At 36.5% G+C, this 20,070-nt stretch overlaps 1 protein-coding gene across 1 annotated transcript; it reads left to right on the top strand.

Annotated features, from left to right (window-relative positions):
- Window positions 1-225: 225 nt before the first annotated feature.
- Window positions 226-19,591, top strand: bmf2 (BCL2 modifying factor 2). The gene is made up of 4 exons (XM_057823507.1): window positions 226-355; window positions 2,417-2,602; window positions 6,557-6,777; window positions 13,006-19,591. The coding sequence occupies exons 2-4, from the start codon at window positions 2,440-2,442 to the stop codon at window positions 13,120-13,122; spliced, it is 501 nt and encodes a 166-aa protein (XP_057679490.1). The 5' UTR covers window positions 226-355; window positions 2,417-2,439; the 3' UTR covers window positions 13,123-19,591.
- The last annotated feature ends 479 nt before the right edge of the window (window positions 19,592-20,070 follow it).

Genomic DNA, 20,070 nt, shown 5'->3' on the forward strand with positions numbered 1-20,070 from the left:
TGAGGGCAAAATACATGGCTGTTTCAGTGTTGTATATGTTCCTAAAAGGTTGTAAATGAGATATATATTTGATCGAGCTGCTCATGTATGATGTGTTTTTCAAAAACAGTGCCTCTAGCGTTTCTCTCCCCCCACCCTCCACTCTTCCACTAGCTGGAAGGGGTGTGCTTTAGTAACCGAGGCGGGCGGAGTCTCCAGGAAACTCGGGCAAAACACAAGCCGTCGCCCGCCCCTTGCCAAACGCACTACAAGCCGCCGTCAAGCAAGGAACGGAGCTAATGCGAGTCTATTGGGGAAAAAACGAACCCACTTGTCAAGATACCACCCATTAGAACGGAAAGCGCTTTTACTGGCGGTGAGTTTCCCACTTTCTTTTTGGCGAAGATTTGGAAAAACAACGCCGGTGGAGAATGCACGAAGGCGGCCAGTGCGGTGGGCATGCCCGGGCAAAGACGAGGGGTCCGGGGTGCACTCGCCTGGAGTGTGGGCGACTAAATTATTAAAGGAAGGGGTGTGAGTGCGCTTTTAAAGGGACTTGTTTTTGTCATGTTGTTGATTATAAGCGACTTTTATTGGAGTTGTTGTTGAGTTAGTTTCACCCGTTTACGGCGACCAAACGCCCCCACGGGCAGCGCTCGTCGCCCCCTTTCCTAAAGTCGTTTGTTATTGTCATTAAAAGTTTTTAAATTAGCTTTCCATCTAGTTTGAAGTCACGTAAAGACACTCGAACGTGAACTTACCCGCACGAGTTTGACAGTTTTGGCGTCTTTTTGTGCATTTAACTGTTAAGACGACTTAATAACAAGTATCTTAACACTGGTGAAATTTGACAAAATGGCGAGTCCTGCTACAATGCTCGGTCTGTTTTGTTTGTTTTTGTGTCTGTTAAATGTAAAACATGTTTAGTATTCGGAATTAAAGCGGTTATTAATTCTGAAAATATGTTCAAATGCTGTTGAATGTCGTTTTTTGTGGTGTTGTTGGGGTGGGGTCACGCTCGGACCCATCCCGGCATGGAGCGCTCTCATGCGGGTTACGACTCCGCGAGTTGCCGGTGGACCTCCGGATGCCCTTGTCTGAACCGCTTTAACTTGACCAACTCACTATTTTCTAATAATTATTAATTTTTTTTGTTTTGTTTTTTTTTGCCTTCCAGTTGTGATTACGTCATATGAGCTCAATTCAGAGTTTAATGGGTTATTAGGTTATCAGTGTTATTATATATCCTCCTGTTTTGATATCCAGTGAGGTTTGAACCATTTATGGACTCGAGCCCAGTGCACAGATGGAGCAGCAGAGGGAGACACTCGATGCTCCAGCTTTGTGGAGGCTGGCAGGACTGCCCTCCTGCCCCGGGGGCCACTCTTGGCCACGCTTCTGAATTCTGACGATTTTAATGTGTCTGACACCATGGACCCGACCAGACTGGGTTCAGATTGCGGCTAGAGTATGTTAAACTTCCCGAGTGCGCTCTTGACTCAAATTGCTTAGTCGATTTTGCATGGATTTTTCCTCAAGCAGAGCAGGCACTCGAACGCGTATTTAGTCATTGTTTTGGTGATGTACACTTCGGAGATAACTCACTTCAACACAATACCAGTGTATCCAGTTTCAGCCGTCTCCGTGTTTATCACGATCAGTCAGCCTGGCCCCGTTTGTCTGCGCTATCTCAACAAAAGGAGACAGGAGATGTGAAAAAAAATGGAGAAAGATGAAGAGATTGTGGGCAGACGGCGGCTCGGTGCCAATGAGGAAAGAGCGCTTGAACGTTTAGTGGAGGGCCATTATCTCCACATGAGTCACACAAATCGACTGAAAGTAGTGCAGATTTCAGGAACCAAGAGTTGAATAAAACTAGTGGGGGTAGCGATATGCATACGTGGTGAGGAAAGAGCCAAGCCGGGGTGCGGTTTGCCCTTCAGTGTCAACGTGTTCGCCAAAAATAGCTGACACGAGTACAGCTAATCTACAGAGTCGGAATCGTACGGTTCCGCTGTCGAGGTCGCGAAAAAGGCACCTGTGTGGATGTTTTGGCTAGCGCTAAAATCCACGTTTGGCACGTCGGCGTGCACAGCTTGAGGAAATCTGGCCACCCACCGCATCCGCCCACGCGGGGTCTTTCCATACATTCCTTCAGAAAGGGATGAGCAACATGCTAAGCCGCGTGCCGTTTGTTTTTTTAGCATTACCTCACAGAAGCATATAAGCCTCTTAGCAGACATTACGGTGACTAATGATTTATTACGATTTTTTTTGTTGTTGTTGTTGACACGCTGAGATCATTTTCCATCTGCCTGCGGGCAAAGTTTCCGCTGATAACACGCACGCTAGTTTTCATTTCCTTTTTCTGTTTCCCTTCATAACAATGTAGCACATGTAGCGCAGGTTCAAAAGTTTCCATGCCTTGTGTCCGCAGGGAGCTTACCGCTGAGGCGTCTGATGGACGATGAGGAGGAGGACACGTCGCGGCCCGTCTCGCAGTTCCGCGGAACGCCTTTCTGGGAGCCAAAGTACGAAGCGGAGTCGCAACGGAACACCGGCGTTAGCGGCAACAACAACAACAACAGCATTAGCGCGCTGGCGTGCAACTTGCCTTTTCACGGTAAGAATTGTAGTGTATTTTCCTAATCGAGTTATCGACTGCCGTTAACGGTGGTGGACGTCCAATCCAGAGTTGGATTGGACATCAATCGCTGTCAATAGCATTGAAACATGATCATTCACTACATATTTTTGTCTGATAATTACAATTAATTTGACAAATGTTAACATTGAAAAGGGGAAAAAGATAATTTAACGCAAGATAAATTAGTAAAAAACATCGGCAATATTACTTGGGTCATTGATAAAAATAATAATAGACTAAATAAATAGAAAAAAATGAATATATGACTTAATTTTCAGTGCCAGTCTTCCTAGTTCAAATGGATTGGACATCTAACCCTGTCAATGGCATCAATACTAAAATGGGTATTAAATAATATTAGCATTTTAGGTTATTTTAGTCTGATATTTGCATTTTATTTCATGATTTTAAACTTAAGTGTAGAAACAATGCAAACAATTTTTAGAAATATTATTTGAGTTTTCCTAATAACTCATAAAAGTCCAAATAAACCAGAAGAGCACAATGACAGAGCAGATTTACACCGAAGCACCCAAAATCAAAGCATCGCCATATTTCTGACCTCTATGACCTTTGACCCTTTCACCTATTATATCACCTACCCTGCAAATTTGACTGAAATTGGCTAATCCGTTCTCAAAGTATCGCGAAATTCCTTCTCTGACCTCTATGACCTTTGATCTTTAACCCTTTCTCTTCTTGTCATGTCACCTACCCTGCAAATTTGTCTTAAATAGGCTAATCCATTCTCAAGTTGTCGTGAAATTCCCTCCCTGACCTCGATGACCTTTGATCTTTGACACTTTCTCATCTCATCATATCACCCACCCTGCAAATTTGAGTTAAATATCCTAATCCATTCTCGTTATTGCGAAATTCCTTGTCTAACCTCTGTGACCTTTGACCTCACTACCCCAAAATGGAATCACCGCTTCCGTTTCACATCACATATTCGGATTAGGGACATTTAATGTGTTGCAGAATCAATTTTAGGAGATGTAAAACAAAGGCTTGCTCAGATTGCACTTTCAAAAGAGCATTAAAATACAAAATAAAATTCCCGAGTGTTTCTTCAAACTATGCAGAATTGCACTTTTATTTGAAAATAAATTCAAATATTCGAGCTAAGCCTCAAATGATATTAAAAAAAAATGAATAAACGAGGATCCTAAGTACAAAAAAAGAAAAATTGGCTAACTTGCATAGCAAACCTACGCTAGCTTAAATGTTATAAAATGCTAACTTTTTTTTTTTACAAGGCTCTTAAAAAATTGTCCAAACACATATTCTACAAAAACGGCTAAATATAACTGTAAACTAAATTACAAATGCATAAACATACATGTTAGCTGAAACAAAAACTTACCTTATGTTTGTCTTAACAGGGAGCAGCTGGATTCAGCCATGTTAAATGAGTTATGTCATATTCCCCTTTGCCATCAGAGGGCAGTGTAGCCATCTAAATCAATAAAACTAAATGCAAACACTTTCAAAACAAACCATTACAATGCCACTCTCATTAAACGAATACTCAAAGCAGCAAGATTTGACTCGAAGATTTTTTCTAATCGAATTATTCGAGTTAATCGATTAATTGCCACAGCACTAAAACAGACATACGCAGATTACCTCAATATAAAACAGTATATTATTCACTGCTAACTTTCCAACTTCCAAAGGCTTGGACATCTCTCATCGTTAATGTCAGCCAGTGGGTTAAAGTTAGATATTGTGTTCAAGCAGAATACTAATTTTCCGTAATTTCAGGAGCATTCTTGGAAAACATTTGTAATTTAACCTCATTATACCACTTTAAACTGATTAAAATTAACTTAATTGACTAGTTAAGGGAAAACCCCGGTTTCAGCCACAACACATTTTCTAACAAGAAAAACTAGTTTGACGCCAAACATCTGATATGATTTCGTATATTTTTTATTTTAATGAATTGGACTTGTCAATGGCAGATGATGAGGACTAAAAATAGCACGGCTCCATAGAATTTAATGCCCAATAATCCAATTGATTTACTTGTAAATTGACAAAAAAAAAAACGTGCAAATTCAAAAACACCCTTTCTGGAACAGGTTTTTCCCCAAATCCTGTTAAAGGAAACGATTGACCTCACTTAAAGACAGTGAGAAAAGCAGAGTAGCAAAAACATCTCATTAACGCTCAAGTGAACTCGCTTACTTTCCTCGGGCCGAGTCACCGAGTTTACCCGTCGCCTCCGGCTAGCGACTCCATGGGAATTCAGGTTCTTGTTTTTTATCATGTCATGTGCCCGACGCCTTGCGCGCGAACATGGAACGCGGCCAAGAGCGTGACATCCATTACTGGTTGAGATTACGCCGAGCGACGGAGCTAACGACAGACGGACAATAGCGCTAGCGCCAGCGCCGTGACGCTGAGTCAACAAACGCAACGCGCCGCCGCTTCTTCGCAATTCACTTAGGGTGATGTCACACTGATTTGATTAGGACGTCGTAAAACAATAGAGAAGTTGAGCGGCCGGATTTATTTGTGTGGTTAAGTGCACCTTTGTGTATACAGTACATGAATACGCGCCAAGCTAGCTTTCATTACATTACACAAAAGCTGTTAGGTGATGTAAACAGATGTTTTCAAAGAGGCTGGGCGGAAGGGTAGACCGTTTTAATTTTTAACTCGTTCGGTGCCATTGACATCCAATCCATTTTGCTGTCAACCTTCCCAGTCAATATGGATTGGACCTCTATCGCCGTCAATGGTACTGATACATGATTGTTCAATGTTTGTCCAATCCATTTCAAATGGATTGGACGAGTATTGTCGTCAATGGCAGCCAATGAGTTTTTAAATATTTGGTTGGTTAAATTCGGTGGGAAAAAAAAAAAATACAATTTTAACCCAAAAAATGACTAAAATATTTTGGGGGAAAAAAAATTAAGCTATACAAATTGGACCAGAAACGGAACAAAAACAAATGAGATTTGATTTCACTATTGAAAAAATATTTCACTTTTTTGGAATTTTGATGCGTATTTGATTAAAAACACACACACACAAAAAAAAAATATGTATGATTTTGAATAGAAATAAATTGTTCCCCCACCATGAAAAATGCAGATTTTGATTGTTTTAAAAATCATTGCAAATATTAATTAAAAAAATGAACAAACATAATTTTGACCAAAAAACACAAGCTGAAAATTGAGACTTTTTGATAGATGAAATAAAAATTTTTTAAAAAAAAATATGAATCTGACCAAAAATTGACCCCCCCCCCCCCCCCAAAAAAAAAAGGCATATTTGATTGTAAAAAATATTTTAAAGCTTAATAAAATAATATTTAAGTTTTTTGAAATTTTGGTGCAATTAAAAAAAAAACACACTCACCAAAAAATAATTGAACCTCCGCCCCCAAATTACACAGATTTTGAGTGTAAAAAAAAAATTGCTAAAAACATGAGAACTTTGGATGAATTTTTTGAAAACAATAACAAACCAAATACATTTTGATTTAAAAAAAGAAAAAAGAATGAATTAAAATATTTGAGTCTAACCAAAAACTGCATGCTCAAAAACTGTAGATTTAACACCCCCCCCCCCCAAATTGCACATTTTGATTGATTTAAAAAAATCATTGCAAATATTAATTTAAAAAATGAACACTAACAGTTTTGACTAAAAAAATCAAGCTGAAAATTGAGACTTGTTGATTAATAATAAATTTAAAAAAATTTTTAATATATATATAATTTAATATTTTAAAGCCTAATAAAATTTTTCACTTTTTTGAATTATTAAAATAATTTTGACCCCCCCCCCCCCCCCCCCCCCCCAGCCCTAAATCCTAAGGACTTAAAGAATTTTTTTGGGGAAAAAAAAGATAGTTACAAAAAAAGATGATTTTGAAAGAAATTAATTAAATGAACCTATATTCTGCAGGCAACGCCGCGCTACCCTCGCACTTCCCCGCACAGTTCGAGCCCATGGAGGATCGGGGGGACCGGCGAGTTGCGATGGAGGAAGACGGGCGGCGGCGGGAAGAGGACGACAGAATGGCGGAGAGGCCCGCCCGACAGGAGGCAGCGGTGAGCATGGAGGTGCAAATCGGACAAAAACTACGGGAGATCGGAGACAAGTTCCAGCAGGATCACATTGATCTGGTGAGCAATTCTCCCATCCTCGCAAACGGGGTCAACGGTTGGGTTGTAGCACCTTCACTGCTAGAAAGCAGAGTACTACAAAATGGCAACCATTTTTGGAATATTTGGACAGATTTTTTAATGAAGTATTGTAGAAAAAAATTGTATTAAAAAGGTTTCTTTTCTTTAGTAATCAGCAATAAGTGGGTTGGTTTCATCCATTAAAAAAAATGAAATAGAAAAAAAATAAAATGAATACTGTTTTTTTTCTTTTTGTTTTTTAATTTAAAGTATTTTTAATGAATAAAATATGAAAAATAGGAAGTAGAATAAAAAGGGGAAATTTTGTTAAAACAAACAATATTATAGTTTTATTTTTCATTTAAATTAAGAAAAAAAAAGAATATTTACTATTGTAATTCTCAAAAACAAAATAATTGTAATTTAATTTTTACATTGGAAAAAAATAATACAAATTCAAATAAATTAATAAGATGAATACAGTTTTTTTGTTTTATTTTTAATAAATTAAACAAAAATATGGCAAAAAATAATTGATAATGGCAATTTTTACAGTACAGTTCTATTTTTATTTTTATAATATGTTTAAAAACATTAAAATAAGAGCATATTTGCTATTATAATGCTTGAATAAATAAATAGATAAAAATCCAGTTTTCTTCCCTTTTGTTATTTAATTTAAAGTATATTTTTTAATAAACATAAAAACAGGAAGATAAAATTAAAAACAATGTTTACAATTTCCTTTTCTTTCTTCTTATTTATTAAAGATGTTTTAAAAAAACAACAAATGACAATATTTGCTTACATGCTCCAAAAACAACAACTTTGACAGCCAAAACGTCTCAAAACGATTACCGTATTTTTCGGACTATAAGCCGCTACTTTTTTTCATTCATTTTGAATCCTTCTAGTCCAGTGCGGCTTAATTGTTGATTTATCTGGGTTAATATGCAACACATGCCTTCTAGGATGCATTGCAGCGCTACAGATGTAAATGACTATCAAAATACATGTTCTGTGCTAATTATTTCTCCAGTTACTGTTCCAGTTGTTTCATTAATTTGCTTGTCATTGTATTTGGTACTTTATTTGAAAGTGGCGTCATAAAACGGTCATATTAATGACATGACACTATCATGGGCATTACTGAATGCTTATGACAGATGTCATTAAGTGTCATCCGGCAAATTGTGTTACTAACTCCATTTATGTCCAGTTTGGATCTTTTACATCCATTTAAAAGTGAGATAATTTACCAGATAACACTAAATGAGATCTGTTATAAGCATTCATTAAAGCTCATGACAGTGTCATGTTACTGTTATGATTGTCTTATGGCGCCACTGTCAAATAAAGTGTTACCAAATACCTAAATGGCAATTAATGAAACAACTGGAACAGTAACTGAAGAAATAATTAGCACAGAACATGAATTTTGATTGTTATTTACATCTTTAGTGCTGCAATGCATGCTAGGAGGCATGTTGGATATCAACAGTGTTAATATCTTTTTGGTGTAAATATCCCATAATACAGTGAGGACAGATGTGGCTTATAGTCCAGTGTGGCTTATCTATGAACAAATGCCGTTTTCGTGCCAAATTTAGTGGGTGGCAGGTGCGTCTTATAGTGCGAAAATTACGGTAATCAACTATCAAAAAAATCGCATTAAATGTACCGGACATCTATCTCCATAAACAGCAGTAACTCATATAATACTGGACATAAACAACCTCATTTATTCTAATTGCAGCCTGATTGATACCATATGTTCTTTTCTTCTATGTCACGAGTACATTCCTTCCTTTACAAAGACACGCTGTACTGCGTTGACATTGCCGCACACACAAAACCTCACCGCACTTGTACTGTATCCGTGTTTACAGTCATAACGGGGCGGAGATGTTGGCCTGCCTCTTGATAAGTCAAGTCACGCTATCACAAAGTTGGTTAATGAGTATCTAGGAGCGGAGTCCCGTTTGTTATCAGTGGCTTTTGTCCTGTTGACAACAAGGCGTGGTAGAGACAAAGAGGGGGGGGTCGCGCGCTGGGCTAAAAATAGCCGCCCGCTTGTGGAAAAGTCAGCAGCGCGATGACGACGGGCCACAATAGATGACTTGTGCGGTTCACGAGTGCTAGATAAGAGCGCGTTGTTTCGCTTCATTAGTAGCTTTTTTCAAGCAGGGAATAACTTTTTGCATTCCTGAGCTTGTCGACCGTGTCTGACGGCGATAGACATCCAAACTGTTTGAACCGGGAGCGTTCATTTGCCGTCACCCTCCAAGATCGAATAGATTACTTTACGTTGTTACGTTATGTTTATCTAACTGGAAAAAACGTAAATAAACTTGAAGCACAAAAATAAAGCAGCAAATAAAGGCTCGTTACCAAAATTAATTTGACAACTAACAGATGATCAAATTAATCGAGAGATATTCTGATAGGCATTTAATTGTTGATGCTTTTTTTTTTTTTTTTTGTGGAGCGTAGTAGTAAATATTCTTTTTCAGTGTTTGTTAATTATTTCTTATTTTATTTCTTCTACATTAAAAAATGTTTATAATTTTTTCAAATTTATTTTAAAACCCATTAAATGTGATTTATTTAAAATATTGATTTTAAATAGAACAAAATAAAAAAACAGAAATATTAAAACATTTTTCATTTATATCAGTGCTATTTTTTTAAATATAAAAACACAAAAAACACCCACAAAAATTATTTTTCAATTTTTCAAAAATTAACAAAAAAGAAGAAAAATGGAAATACTCAAGGTTTTCTTTATTCATTTCATTATTATTATTTTCAAATTAAAATACGACCCAAAAACAGTTTAACTGATGCACAAATACCAGTAGATGGCAGCATTTTTTTTTTGTTAAAAAAGTATATATATTATTTAATCAAATCTTTTCAAATCCATTCAATGTAATTTATTTTTAAAATATATTTTCAGTAGAACAATTAAAATACTGAAATATTCCTAGTTTTATTCATTTATTATCATTTTAATAATAAATGAATAAAAGTAGGAATATATTAATTATAATAAAAAAAAGAAAAACAAAAAGAAGCATTTTTATTCATATATTTTTAACTTTATAAAAAAAATAACAAAAAAGAAGCAAACTGGAAATATTCAAGGTTTTATTAATTTATTTTAATAATATTTTATCAAATGTTTTAAATCCATTTAATGTGATTTATTTTTTTAAATTATTTTAAATAGAACAATAAAAAAACTGAAATATACCTAGTTTCATTCATTTATTTCAATACTATTTCTAATCATTATAAAAAGAAAAACAACAAAAAAAAACATTTAAGTTAAAAAAACATACAAAAAATTAATTTTTTTAGATATTCATTTTTAAATCCATTAAATGTGATTTATTTAAAAATATATATTTTTTAATAGAGCCATAAAAAACAAAAATATTTCTATTTTTTGATTTAACAAAAACAACAAATGAATTCATAATAATGATTCCTGATTTTTAACTTGATCAAATATAAACAAAACAAATATTCACATTTTTATTTTTTCATTTATTTGAATTTATATAATTTAAAAAATGAAACAGTTTAACCGATGCACTAATACCAGTAGATGGCAGCAATGCACCATTTTAGTTCTGTAATTGTTACACATTGAGTTTTCTGAGGAAAAACAGCTGCATTTTGATGAAACCGACGCATGTTGTACTCCTGCTAAGTAAAAATGAACCTTTTTGATACGTTTGGGTGTCCAAAAATCAGTCGAAATCCTTTAAAATGACTGAAAACGTGAGGTTGACTGCTGTGAAACAGCTGGCTGTGAAAAATGTAGCTTCTGTTTGGACACCTGTAATGTGGCGACTCGTGAAAAAATGCTGCGCCAATCTGGGCTACTGTTTAAATAAGCTCAGCGGAGTCGAATTAAGGCAATTAAGGACAATTAGTCTTCCGTTTAACAGCGGCGGTTCAACTCGGTTGAGCGCAGCGCTTCGGCACCAAATAGCCCGTGGCGAGCCGAGAGATAGGTCGCTTACGCAACCGGATGCAACGTTCCGAGGAGAGTGGGAGCAGCGCCGTCGTCGAGTCGGGAGATACTTTGTTTTTCATCATGCGCCCACTGAATACGCTTTTTTATCTGGCTACAAAAAATTGAGTTGACGCCCCAACAAAATCGGTCGAGTTTAGATTGTAAAACAAAGGTTTTGTGCTAGCACCAATTTTTTTTTTTTTTTTTTTTGGGGTAGAGGAGATCTTTATGGTATTGTTTTTGTGTTTTGCATTGTCTTTGTCAACAACTACTTGCAACTAGAATCTGCCTGGCAAAATTCATACAATTTAGGGTTACCCCAGTGTCAGATCCTGTCAAAAGTCATGTTTCAAAAAAATTGAAAAAACATGTACTATACATCTCACAACACTTTCTTTTGAACTCGTGCTCATCAGTAATGATTCAAGTTGGGGCCACGCTAGTTTAAAACAAATACATGATAACCTTGTTTCTTTTTTTTTTCTTTTCTTTATTATGTTGATTTAAAATGTTTTATTCGATTTAAAAAAGGCTGGTTGTATTTTTTTTAAATTAATTTTAACATTAATTTTGTGTTTTTTGTCATAATTATTCGCTACTCTAAGGAACGCGACATCTCTCCCGATCTGCGAATCACGCGAGATGAAACGATGTCAGCGTAACATCCTGTTAAACGTCGGGCTTTCAAAATAAGAGAAAAAAAATGATCAGTTTCATGAAACTTAATTTGGTTATGTTTAGGAGTTGCATTCAAACTAATACGGAGCCTCTTAAGGGACGTCGACAGAAATAAAATTAATTTAAGCAATCTAGTGCACACCAAAAACTATCTGGTAAACATTGGCATTATATAGCATTTAAGCTAGCAGACTTTTGCGATGCAAGTTAGCCAGTTGTTTTGAACATTAGCATTATATAGCATTTAAACTAGTGGACTTTTGCTATGCAATTTAGCCAATTGTTGTAAACATTAGCATTATATAGCATTTAAACTAGCGGACTTTTGCTATGCAAGTTAGCCAATTGTTGTAAACATTAGCATTATATAGCATTTAAGATAGACGGTTTTTGCTATGCAACTTATTGCAGAGCAAAAGTCTGCAAGCTTAAATGAAAAAAACTAACGATTATTTTCATACTCGATTAATCGGATGATTAATTAAAAGATTATTAGCATTTAAGCTAGCGGACTTTTGCTATGCAAGTTAGCCAATTGTTTCAAACATTAGCATTATATACCAATTAAGCTAGCAGACTTTTGCGATGCAAGCTAGCCAATTGTTGCAAACATTAGCATTATATAGCATTTAAAGTAGCGGACTTTTGCTATGCAAGTTAGCAAATTGTTGTAAACATTAGCATTATATAGCATTTAAACTAGGGGACTTTTGCTATGCAACTTAGCAAATTGCTGTAAACATTAGCATCACATAGCACTTAAGCTAGCAGACTTTTGCTATGTAAGTTAATCAATTGTTGTAAACATCAGCATTATATAGCTTAAATGAAAAAACGGCTATTTTCTTAATTGATTAATCGGATGATTAATTAAACAATTAGTAGCCTTTAAGCTAGTGGACTTTTGCAATGCAAGTTAGCCAATTGTTGCAAACATTAGCATTATATTGCAATTAAGCTAGCGGACTTTTGCTATGCAAGTTAGCCAATTGTTGTAAACATTAGCATTATATAGCATTTAAGCTAGCAGACTTTGGCTATGCAAGTTAGCAAATTGTTGTAAACATTAGCATTGTATACCATTTAAACTAGCGGATTTTTGCTATGCAAGTCAGCAAATTGTTGTAAACATTAGCATTGTATAGCATTTAAGCTAACGGACTTTAGCTATGCAATAGGTTGCATAGCAAAAGCTGCTGCTAGCTTAAATGAAAAAAACTAATGATTATTTTCATAAACGAGTAATAGCATTTAAGCTAGCGGACTTTTGCTATGCAAGTTAGCCAATTATTGCAAAGATAAGCAATATATATTAGTCGTTTTGTAGAATGATTTCCTCTCCCATGTATCGATAATCGTTGTATCGTGAGCCTTGTCTCGCAAATCGTATCACATCGTAAGCGACCCAGAGGTTCCTACCCCTAGTTTCGTGTAATATTACACAAATCAGCGACTGGTTTTACCGCAAACATTGTCTTTTGTTTACTATAAGACCGTTTTTTTTTTTAAATGTCTCCTTACAGTACCTGAGGCAGCAGCGACAAAACCTGCCCGTCTGGATGCGCCTCACCATGGCCCTGTTGGGCTTCCTCTTCCCCAGACCGCCTCCCGTTCCTCGGCTGAGGGGGGCCAACAGATGAAGGGCCCGGTTTAGCCCCCCCTGAACCACCACTTGTCCACCCCTCACTGTCACGGGACCGGACTTTTTAAAGATGGCACTGTAAGATGGAACACGGGTTCAGATTTTTTTCTTATTATGAGGAAGAGATAAACTGCGGTCACCGCTGGACGGAGACTAATGGCATTTTGTTGATTTTTTTGTTATTGTTTTTTTCTCACCCCTCATCCTCCCCTAAACCCTTCTTTTTTTCTTCAAGAAGAAGCCATTAAGTTTGAAGAGATATTTTGGAAATATGACTTGTAAGATGACCTATTTTGTACAGCTCCTTTGATTTGGTTCTCGGAAGTGAACTCGCATCATCAGTCCCGGGAATGCCTTACGATTCTGTCCCGCCACTGCATCGAGGAAGAGGAGAAAAGCGATTTTTTTATGGTTTATTCCTCCCCCAAAAAATAAGACCTCGACTTCCCCTTTTTTGGACTGTTTGAGAACATCGGAACAACGCCGGCCGCCCACTTGAATTACGATGTCGCATTGTACAGGCGGCCATTTTGTGAGCAGTCAGGGAAACGTAAACAATCAAGATCGAGAAGTTTTTTTGTTCGAAACTTCTCGGGACAATCTTTATGAATGGGAGGATGAGCAATATTTCAGAAACTTTCAAGCGGGGTGCACAAGTACTGATTTTGTTGTGGTAGTACCTGGACTGACCTGTGAAGGGCGCCATTGAGACTGATGAGAAGTTTTGTAGTAGAAGAAGAAACTGTTCAATTTCAAACATTCATTTGCGGTTTAACATTTACACTTGTTTTTGAGCATATGAGGGAGGGGTGGGAAAATGGACGCCACACCACATGATAATCAATCAGGATAAAATTAGAAAAATGACAATTTGGCAATGCACAAGTTATTTGCTTAACTGATGCCACACCACATGATAATCACTCAAGATAAAATTTCAAAATTGAAGAAGTAGATAATTAAGCAACTACGATCACCAAATTGCTCAAATTATTTGCTTAACAGATGCCACACTACATGATAATCACTCAGGATAACATTTCATAATTTATAATTCAGCAACTACAATCACCAAATTGCTCAAATTATTTGCTTAACAGATGCCACACCACATGATAATCACTCAAGATAAAATTTCAAAATTGATAATTAAGCAACTACGATCGCCAAATTGTTTGCACGCAAATTATATGCTTAACGGATTCCACACCACATGATAATCACTCAAGGTAATGTTCAAAATTAATAATAAGGCAACTACAATCACCAACTTGCTCAAATTATTTTCTTATCAGATGCCACACCACATGATAATCACTCAGGATAAAATTTCAAAATTGACAATTCATGAACTATCATCACCAAATTCCTCAAATTATATGATAAACAGATGCCACACCACATGATAATCGTTTAGGATCATATTTCAGATATCACAATCCGGCAACTACAATCACCACACTGCTCAAATTATTTGCTCAATAGACACCAGTCACACCACACTACTTGATAATCGCTAAGGATAATCTTTAAAATATCCTAATCTGGCGACTACGATCACCGAACTTCTCAAATTACTTGCTTAACTGATGTCCCACCACATGATAATCGCTCAGGATAATCTTGCAAAACATCACAATCCGGCATCTACGATCACCAAAGTGTCCAAAATTTTTGCTCAAGAGACACCACACCACATGATAATCACTCAGGATAATCTTTCAAATATCACAATCCGGCAACTACAATTGCTAAATTGCTCATATGAATTGTTTAACGGACGGCACACCACAGGATAATCGCTCAGGATCATTTTTCAAAAACGACAATCGGGTAGCTACGATCACTAAATTGATCAAATTAGACCCGGTTATCGGTAAGTGTGTACCCCGCTTGATCCAATGTTCCTTTAATCACTGTTTGGGTTCAGGTTACGGAGATTATTTCCACTCGGCTCGAGTTTGAAGCAATTTTTTTACAAGAGCTTTCGTACCGATTTTCCGAATAAGGACGGCCATGACGATCCGTCAGCCACGCCTCCATTTTATACTACTTCAACTTTGTCAATAATATACTGTTTGTTTACATCCAATTGTACCTCTTCCGGCTCTTGAGTGGCCACTTTCGGCGACTTGAAACCCTTAAAAACGGCGTTTTTTTGTGATTTCCTTCTTCATTACTGAATTGAATTTGGGTAAAATGGATTTTCAATGTTTGTTTTCTGAAAAATCCAATCTTTATTTTGGACAAGGGAGCAATTTCATGTGGTATTTGTAGTTTCGGAAAACGTCCTGCACTCCAAACGGGCAATTTACGAAGTAAAAGCGCCCTCTGCTGGCTGTAGAAAGACTGCACTATTAATCATTTAAGAAAAAAAGTGGTGGCTCCTTGAGATGCGACTTTATTTTACTCATATCTCAGAATAACTGAAATCGTCTTGAAAGTCCGAACTGCACTGCCACTAGCAAGCGGAGGTGAGGCGTACTCGTATCTCAAAAATTTGCTCGCATCTCAAAATATCTGAAATCATCTTAAAAGTCCGGACTGCACTGCTGCTAGCTAGCGGTGGTGACGTGTACTTGTATCTCAAATTTTTGCTCGTATGTCAAAATGACTGAAATTGTCTTTAAAATCCGAACTGCGCTGCTGCGAGCTAGCGTTGGTGACACGGGCTTGTATCTCAAATTTTTGCTCGTATGTCAAAATGACTGAAATCGTCTTGAAAGTTTCAACTGCACTGCCGCTAGCTAGCGGTGGTGACGCCTACTTGTATGTCAAATTTTTGACCGTATCTCAAAATAACCGAAATCGTCTTGAAAGTTCGAACTGCACTGCCGCTAGCTAGCGTTGGTGACGCACACTTGGGTGTCAAATTTTTGCTCGCATCTCAAAACTACTGAAATCGTCTTGAAAGTCCGAACTGTGCTCCCGCTGGCTAGCAGTGGTGGCGCATTTTTGCATGTGAAATGTTTGCTCATATCTCAAAATAACTGAAATCGTCTTGAAAGTCCGAACTGCGCTGCCGCTAGCTAGCGTTGGTGACACGTACTTGTATCTCAAATTTGTGCTCGTATCTCAAAATAACAAATCGTCTTGAAAGTCCAAACTGCGCTGCCGCTAGCTAGCGTTGGTGACGCGTACTCGTATCTCAAACTTTTGCTCATATCGCAAGACGAAAGACAAATGACAACTCGTAAAGTCGGGTCACGTTTATCTCCAGGCGCCATTATTTTTTAATTTTTGATTGACATGTTGAAATTTTGAACGTAAACAAGGACTTAACAATTATAAAATTCGTAGTTTTACGATATTTTTTTCCTGAAGGAAATATGGTCACCAATGCCCATCGGTAATCGACATCAAGTTGGATGTATTCTTTCGCTCTCGTGTTGAATATGAACGTTTGAAGACACTGATGATTTTTACTTCATTTTTTTACGTTTTTCGAGGGAGTATCCGACAGTCCCATTTATGAATATTATTATTATTATTTGGATTCTTGTGTTGGACAAAGCGAGACCTCCGCGTTTGGCCGAGATCCACGTCGTTTGTTTCCTGCAAACACTCAACGCTGAGCCAATCGGGAATGAACGCTCTCTAGCTTAGCCTAGCTTATTTTAGCTTAGCTTAGCACAGCGTCGAGTCACTCCCGCAATGGAATTTTTGTTAATTTATTTCCTTATTTATTTTGGGTGTATATTTGCTACTGTACAGATGCTAGCTCGGTGTGTACGGTCGTACTTGTTCTCGTTGTCGATCGTGCGTTCGGCCGGGGGCGGGGCTACGCTTTCCCGACATTTGATTTTTGGAAATTCCTCACAGGGCTAGATTAAATTCACCGTTATTTGTTCCTCCTAATGTTTCGACTACATTCTCGTTATATTTTTCTCTCGTTCAGAATGACTTATTTTGAAATTATTTTGTGTTAATTTTTGGATGTTGATGAAACAACTTTATTCATTTTTTTTTTTGTTCATGAATTGTGGTGATTTTTTTTTCTTTTTTAAAAGTGCGATAATTTTTTCAATTATGACTATTTTGTAATTATATTTCCGATTTTTTTTTTTAATAGTAGTACAATTTTCCGACTTTTTTGGATTGCGTCAAATTTTAGCAAAAGTAATTTTTAAGATAATTACGGATAATTTTGTGTAATTTATTTTTATGAAATTAGTTTGTAAAATTTGTGTTGTCCAACTAAAAGCACGATTTCAATCTCACAAAATTTTGCATTTTTTTCCTAAAATGATGTCTGTTACATCGTAATTTTGTTTTCATCTTACATCCTAATTTTCGTAATAAAGTATGACTTTCCCTCGCAAAATTTTCAGCACAGTAATTTTTAATCATATCACAAATAAATAATAGATTTTTTAAAATTCTAATTGCTTCTTGTTATTTTATAAATCGTCAACTTGTTTTAAAGTTTAATCTAACTTAACTTTCGTCATAGTACTTTATTTTCATGATATTAGTTTGTAAAATTTGTGTTGTCCAACCAAAATAATGACTTAAATCTCACAAAATTTTGTGTTTTTTTTTTTGTCAGTTTAATCGTAATTTTAATCATATCACAAATAAATAATAGAATTTTTTTGCTGTAATTGGTTCTTGTTGTTTTATAAATCGTCAATTTTTTTTCGTAACTAAAACTTTATTTTCATGAAATTATTTTGTAAAATTTGTGTTGTAAAAGCACAACTTCAATCTCACAAAATGTTGTGGTTTTTTTTCTACCATGATGTCAGTTTAATCGTAATTTTTTTCAATCGTAATATAACCTAATTTTCGTAATACTTTCAAATTTTTTTGCGCAAAATTTTCCAGCACTGTACTTTTTAATCATATCACAAATAAATAACTGAATTTTGTTGTAATCGGTTCTTCTCATCAACTTTTTTTCATAGCTTAAGTTTATGTTAACCTAAATTTAAGCTAACTTTCGTAACAGATTAGATATGTACGGATAAATTTGTGACCTTTTCGTAATAGTACTTTATTTTCATGAAATTAGTTTGTAAAATTTGTTTTGTCCAACTAAAAGCACAACTTCAATCTCACAAAATTTTGTGTTTTTTCCTTCCATGATGTCAGCTTTATCGTAATTTTTTTTTACGCACAGTACTTTTTAATCATACTACAAATAAATAATAGAATTTTTTTGTTATAATTGGTTCTCATTATTTTAAAAATCGTCAACTTTTTTTCGTAACTTATTAAGTTTAAGTTAACTGAAGCTTAAAGTTAAGTCTAACTTAACTTCAGTTTAAGCTAAGTCCACGTAAACTTTTGTATATTTCCGTTACGAAAAACGAGAAAGTCGAAACATTAGTACACTCGAGCCGTCCCCGAACTTCCCGCCGACTCGAAGTCTCCGCCCCCTTTTTGTGAGGATAGCTCCGCCCCCTCCTCGGACTAAAGCCATGTGCCTGGCGAGTCCCGACGAGTGGCCGCGACTCGACGGACAATCAAAATGTCTGAAAAATCGTGCCTTGCGAGGAAACACGACGATTCCCGCCGGGCACGGGCGACTTTTTTTCGCCGCGTTTTTTGACTGTTCGCTCTCAACGTGCACTGTACAAACACACGCATCCGGTCGCGGTTTTCATTTTTTTACTGGTTTCTACTCCCATGCTGAACTTCCTTACTCTTTTTCTAACGCCGGGCGAGAAGGAACGAGTCACCGAGTATTATTCCGATGACGTTTAAGTTGAGCCTTCAGTGTCTTTTAATATCACTTGAGGAGAACGAGTGCATCGAAACTGTCAAGTGCTGTGATTTGCTGTCTTTTTTTGTTTTCCGTTTTCTACAAGAATTTGACACGATTTGTATGGAGGATTTTTTCCCTTTTTTCTAAGACGAAAAGAGCAAACCGAAACAGCTCTTTTTTTTCTACGATGGCTTTTTTCAATGTCGTGGCTTTTTTTTTTTAATATATGAAACCGTTTTGAATCAAGTCTGCTGTGTCACTCTCAGTTGAAGGGCTTTTTTCAATCGATGTAAATGGCATAAAACGGAAAAAAATGCATGTCCGACATTCCTCATGGTGATATTTAAGAGAAAAAAAATCTGTATCTTAAAGGGTTTTTTGAATGTAATTTAATGGAGTGGAAAAGGTCATGTGATCACTTGTCCTTACATGAACTGAACAGTGGAGACGCTTTTTCTTATTTTTGGTTGTTTTTATGGGTTTTTTTTTTTTGGGGGGGGGGGGTCCAAAGTGGTCTGAAAGGATTTCACGTTGTCGGCCATTTTGTGAGGCCCAGTCCAGATGTAGCAAGCAGTTAGTTGGCTGGTAAGACGGAGGAAGGACGTCCATCCATTTTGGTTTCTAGTGCAATATGCTGTATATAAGAGCTTGGCTCGCCTCGCCGCAATCTTACAATCTCCTTGTTTCTTTTCTTGTTCGATGGGTACTTTTGGCTGTTTTTGTTTATTTTTCATTAAAACTTTATGGACAACTGAAAGCAACGACTCGGCTTTTTCTTGTACAGTACTATCTTTGAATTTGGGTCAAGTTTCATAATACAGGTCGTCCCCGGCAATGTTCCCTGTATGTTTTTAATGTGTCTGAGCAGACACACAAGGTCGCTGAGGACCACTGTGAGCAACATCAGATGTGTACGCCGTTGCCACACACCAGTATCACGCCTGTTCAAAACCTTGGATCATAGCAAATTACATTGCTTGTTACAAGACTGAAAATACAGCAGCGATTTGCATTCGTTTACTTTTAATATAATTGATTTGGACCACTTTAAATGAAAAACACAAAAGTCTCATTGTTTGTGAGATGTGTACTATGTTATACGTAAGAGTCCTGCTCTAACCATGGGAAGAGTCCTGCTTTGGCCTGGAAAAGGTCCAATTGTGGCATAGGTGAGTTAATAAATACAGTACTGGCCAAAATTATTGGCACCCCTGCAACTCAGTCAGATAATGCTCA

This window comes from Corythoichthys intestinalis, chromosome 19, assembly GCF_030265065.1.
Source record: "Corythoichthys intestinalis isolate RoL2023-P3 chromosome 19, ASM3026506v1, whole genome shotgun sequence".
Lineage (NCBI taxonomy): Eukaryota > Metazoa > Chordata > Actinopteri > Syngnathiformes > Syngnathidae > Corythoichthys > Corythoichthys intestinalis.